The sequence below is a fragment of the Gekko japonicus genome, unplaced genomic scaffold (assembly GCF_001447785.1).
Source record: "Gekko japonicus isolate JY-2015 unplaced genomic scaffold, Gekko_japonicus_V1.1 scaffold4125, whole genome shotgun sequence".
In the NCBI taxonomy this organism is placed as follows: Eukaryota; Metazoa; Chordata; class Lepidosauria; order Squamata; family Gekkonidae; genus Gekko; species Gekko japonicus.
Window position 1 is genome coordinate 97,029 of NW_015172674.1, and position 5,231 is coordinate 102,259.

General features: G+C 55.1%; 1 protein-coding gene across 1 annotated transcript; it reads right to left on the bottom strand.

The window, feature by feature from the left end:
- Nucleotides 1–1,420: 1,420 nt before the first annotated feature.
- Nucleotides 1,421–2,365, bottom strand: LOC107119294 (olfactory receptor 52W1-like). The gene has a single exon (XM_015421759.1). The coding sequence runs from the start codon at nucleotides 2,363–2,365 to the stop codon at nucleotides 1,421–1,423; it is 945 nt and encodes a 314-aa protein (XP_015277245.1).
- Between the last annotated feature and the right edge of the window lie 2,866 nt (nucleotides 2,366–5,231).

The window sequence follows — 5,231 nt, forward strand, 5'->3', positions numbered from 1 at the left end:
CCAAAGACACGAGTGCCATCATCGAAAAAGCATGCTGCAAGAGAATCACAGCTCCAAAGATCCAAATGCAAAAGAAAAAGCAAGCGGTATATAAGTGCTATACAAAATCAATGCTCAAAAAGCATGGAAGAAAGCTTTATAGTGATGATATCAAACCATGTATAAATGACAATGATACAAAGAAGAAGGAAGGGAGGTGCAAAAAAGTGCAGGTTGAATAGGTTTTCCGGAATACAAGTTCATTTCGACTGCCTTCATCTGAACAGGACCTCGTGGTTAAGTGTGTGGACTCTAATCTGGGAGAACCGGGTTTAATTTCCCACTTCTCCTCCACTTGCACCTGGCTGGATGACCTTGGGGAAGCCGTAGTTCTGACAAGAGCTGTCCTTGAAAAAGAGCAGTTTCTGTCAAGAGCTCTCTCAGCCCCACCTCCCTCACAGGGTGTCTGTCTGTTGTGGGGAGGGGAAGGGAAAGGAGTCTGTAAGCCGCTCTGAGACTCCTTCGGGTAGTGAAGGGCAGGGTATAGATCCAATCTCTTCTGTTCTTCATCATAGAGTATGATAGCGAAGATCATATGACTTCATGAAACTTCATAAAACATCATATGCTTTGGTGCTATATTCTATAGTTGCAGTGAAATATTCCAAAGCGACATTCAGGAAGGAGGGCAGAGTGTTCAAAATGGGGGTGTGGTGTGATTGCTGTACCCAGCCCTCATTGTGGAACAGTTGCAGTTTGCTGAACAGTTTTCAAATAACACCCACCAAGGGAAGGCCATTCAGAATTCACAACTTTATATGATCAAAACTGTATATTCCATTTGTTAAAGTACAAAGATGGGTTAGTGGTCATAACCCAAAAGAAGGTATAAACACATATCCAACCGACTGATCTTAACAATTAAGCATTGTTTACAAAAAGATCGTGCCCATGTTAGAAAATGTTACAAAAAGAATGAGCTGTGCCCACGTTATTTTGGAAATCGGGTTCTGTTTTACCAGCCGCTGTTGAAGACCACTGAAATGTCTTGGTTCATACCTGGGAGAGACGTATGGCTGTTATTCTTTCCACAGTGGGCGTTTTCTGCCACAGTCGCTTTCTGTTTGGAGGTCTAGGGGACGCCGTGTATGTATGGAATTACAGAGGAGACGACCTTTGGTTTTGAACAGGTTCTTTCTGTAAACAATGTGGGTTTTGCTTGTAGATGCAGAATGCATACAGGATACACAAATAAATAAACCGGGGGGGGGAAAACAGTCAGAGGGAGTGTGTGTGGCTGTGATGCCGACCCTTAAGGCTGGACTCCTCGGATTCTCGGGAGCAAGCGGTCAGTGCCGAACGGGCCCCTGAGTCGGTCCTGACCTGACCTGAAGTGAGTTCCCCCATTGCTACGGCTCCCCACCCCGAGGGCCAACGGGGCTCAGGGCCCCCCCTTTGCAAGGAAGAAGAGTTTCAGCAGCCTGGTTCGGATCTGCTTGGTCTTGGCCCCGTAGACCAGTGGGTTGAGCATGGGGGGGACCAGGAGGTAGAGGATGGAGAGGATGATGTGGACCGGCTGTGGGACGCGGTGGCCGAAGCGGTGAGTCAAGTAAGAGAAGAGCCCTGGGATGTAGAAGACGAGGATGATGCTGATGTGGGAGCCGCACGTGCCGAAGGCCTTGCGCTGGGCCTCCCGGGACGGCAGCCTCCATACAGTCTGGAGGATCAGGGCGTAAGAGGAAGAGATGCCCGCGAGGTCCAGGCCGGACACGGAGAGCGAGAGGATCAGCCCGTAGAGGTTGTTAGCCGTGGTGTCCCCGCGGACGAGCTTCACCAGGGCCATGTGCTCGCAGTAGCAGTGGGCAATCACGTTGGAGCGGAAGTGGCGGAAGCGCCTCACCAGCAGCGGGAAGGGGATGACGATCACCACGGCCCGCACGGCCAGGGCCAGGGCCACCTTCGCGATGAGGCGGGGGGTGAGGATGGCCCCGTACCTCAGCGGGGCACGGATGGCCACAAAGCGGTCGAAGGCCATGGCCAGCAGCACCCCGGACTCCATGGCCGTGAAGGCGTGCAGGAAGAACATCTGCGCCAGGCAGGCCTCAAAGCCGATCTCCCGGGCGTCCAGCCAGAAGATGGCCAGCATCTTGGGGGCGATGGAAGTGGAGAGGCCCAGGTCGGTGGCGGCCAGGATGCAGAGGAAGAGGAACATGGGCTGGTGGAGGGCGGGGTCAGACTGCACGATCAGCAGGATGGAGACGTTCCCCAGCAAGGCCATGAGGTACATGCAGCAGAAAGGGACGGAGAGCCAGCCGTGGAAGGCCTCGAGACCCGGGATCCCGACCAGCAGGAAGGAGGAAGGAGCGGTCTGGCTGGCGTTGGGCATCCTTGGGGTGAGTCTCACGGACGGGCGGGCTGGAGGGTGGAAGTGGCCTCACGGCTTCTACGAGGCCCTTCCCACCAGGTGGAAGAGCTCTGGCAGCCTGGTTGGAAAGAGAGCTTCTTTGGCCACGGTCTCCTCCAGACCCCGAAGCTCTGCTACAACCTGTGAGGAAGGGCCGGAGGAAGAGGGGCAACAACAGCCATGCCAGCACCGGGAGGAACTCAGTCGACAGATTGACTGCTCACGCTCCCAAGTGCCTTATGGGGAAAGGGCATGAAGACTTCTGGAGCCAGAGTTACACCGGAACATGAGCACAGCCCTCCAGTCCACCCAGTCCAGCCTCCCGTCTCACACAGGGGCAGCCAGTTCCTCTGGAGGGCCAACAACAGGGCAGAGAGGCCAAGGCCTTCCCCTGAGGAGAACACCAGAAGAGCCCTGCTGGGTCAGACCAGGGAGGGTCCCTCCAGTCCAGCCTCCCGCCTCACACAGGGGCCAGCCAGTTCCTCTGGAGGGCCAACAACAGGGCAGAGAGGCCGAGGCCTTCCCCTGAGAAGAAGCGTCAGAAGAGCCCTGCTGGGTCAGACCAGGGAGGGTCCCTCTAGTCCAGCCTCCCGTCTCACACAGAGCACAGGGGCCAGCCAGTTCCTCTGGAGAGCCAACAACAAGGCAGAGAGGCCGAGGCTTTCCCCTGATGTTGCCTCCTGGCTCTGGGATTCAGAGGTTTAGTGCCTCTGAATATGGAGGTTCCCCTCAGCCGCCATGGCTCGTAGCCATTGATAGACTTATCCTCCATGGATCTATGTAATCCGCTTTCAAAGCTATTTATTTCTGTGGCCATTGCTACATCCTCTAGCAGCGAATTCCACGTTTTAATCAATCACCCTCTTTTAAAAATAGTATTTCCTTTTGCCTGTCCTGAACCTACTGCCCATCAGCTTCCTTGGACGCCCTCGATTACCAGTGTTTTGGGAGGGGGAGAAAAAAGTCCTCCTTGTCCCCTCTCTCCGCCCCGTGCATGATTTGATAGCCCACTCTCATGTCGCCCCCCCCCAGTCATCTCTTTTCTAAACTGAGAAGCCCCAGAGACTCTCCAGCCTTTCCTCCTGGGGAAGGGTCTCCAAGCCCCTCATCCTCTTGGTCTCCCTCCTCTGCACTTTTCCCAGCTCTGCCGTGTCCCTCTTCAGATACGGTGGCCAGAACTGCACACAGGATTCCAAATGAGGCCGCCCCATAGATCTATCCCCGGGTATCACCGTGTCGGCCGTTCTGTTCTCGACCCCTTTCCTGTTCATCCCCATCAGAGAGTTTGCCCGTTCCACCACTGCAGCCCACGGGTGAGCTGACGCTTTCATTTGAGCTCCCCACTTCGACCCCGAAATCCTTCCCCCTCTCAGTCTCAGATCACAACACTGCAGCTCAGAATCACAGTGGTGCCGGGGAGAGCGGGTCCGGCAGCACGCAGGCCATCCAGGCCCCCACCCAGCCAGGGGGGGCGGAGGTGGAGAGGCCCCCTCCCCGGCCGCGGAGAAGGCAGGCTGGCAGTGGCCGGCTTCCGCTTCCCCCGTGCTGCTGCAGCTCCCCCAGAGAGGGATGCGAATTCAGTGTTCCCTCTAAGCTGAGTTAGTGTGAGCTAGCGCACCGTTTTTTAGCCTCCAGCTCACACCTTTTTGTCTTAGCTCAGGAAGGGATGGGGCTCCAGGGTAAATTGTTTTATGCAGTAGCCAAATTGCTTGCTCATAACTTTAATGTGAGTTGCTCACAAAGAAGAATTTTTGCTCACAAGACTCCACGGCTTAGAGGGAGCCTTGGATGCCATGCCCGTTATCAAGGGAGGTGGTGGGCCAGCTGTGTGGGGCATCCAGCCCCAGAACGCCTGCCAAGACAAACCCTGGAGCATGAGAGCCAGTGGCCAAGAGTGTCCATCCCACCCAGGAGGTGGCTCATGTCCCCCGGAAGAGCCCTGTTCTAGGAAGACAAAGGCCACGCTTGCTCTGCCTCCGCGTCGCCTACAGGTGTGCTTACCTGTGAAGGGGATGCTTCATCATCAACACCCCTTGAGGGGAAATGTTTGGGAAGGCAGCATGGAGCCCCAAGGAGGGAAGCAGGAACGGAGAGTCCATGAACCCCTGGAAGCCACAGGAGGTATGGATGAGGAAGAAGAAGAAGAAGAGATTGGATTCATAGCCCGCCCTTCACTACCCAAAGGAGTCTCAGAGCGGCTCACAAACTCCTTTCCCTCCCCCTCCCCACAACAGACACCCTGTGGGGTCGGTGGGGCTGAGAGAGCTCTTGACAGAAAGTGCTCTTTTCAAGGACAGCTCTTGTCAGAACTACGGCTTCCCCAAGGTCATCCAGCCAGGTGCAAGTGGAGGAGTGGGGAATTCAAACCCGGTTCTCCGAGATTAGAGTCCGCGCACTTAACCGCAACACCAAACTGGCTCAAACCACTACACCAAGGAGGCTGGCTGGCTCCCTTTTTCTGCGTCCCACCCCACAGGCCTCCCTTTGAAACCACAAGCAGCACCTGTGAAAGGGATCTGGGTGTTCTGGTTGATCACAAGCTAAACATGAGCCTGCAGTGCAATGTGACTGCGAAGAAAATGAATGCAGTCTTGGGATGCATGAACAGAAGCATTGTGTCCAGATCACGGGAGGTGGTCGTTCCGCTCTATCCTGCTATGGTCAGGCCTCACCTGGGGTCCTGTGTCCAGTTTTGGGCACCACATTTTAGGAAGGATGTTGACAAGCTTGAGCGTGTCCAGAAGAGGGCAACCAGGATGGTGAGAGGGTTGGAATCCAAGTCTTACGAGGAAAGGCTGAAAGAGTTGGGTCTGTTTAGCCTGGGAAAGAGAAGGCTTAGAGGGACATG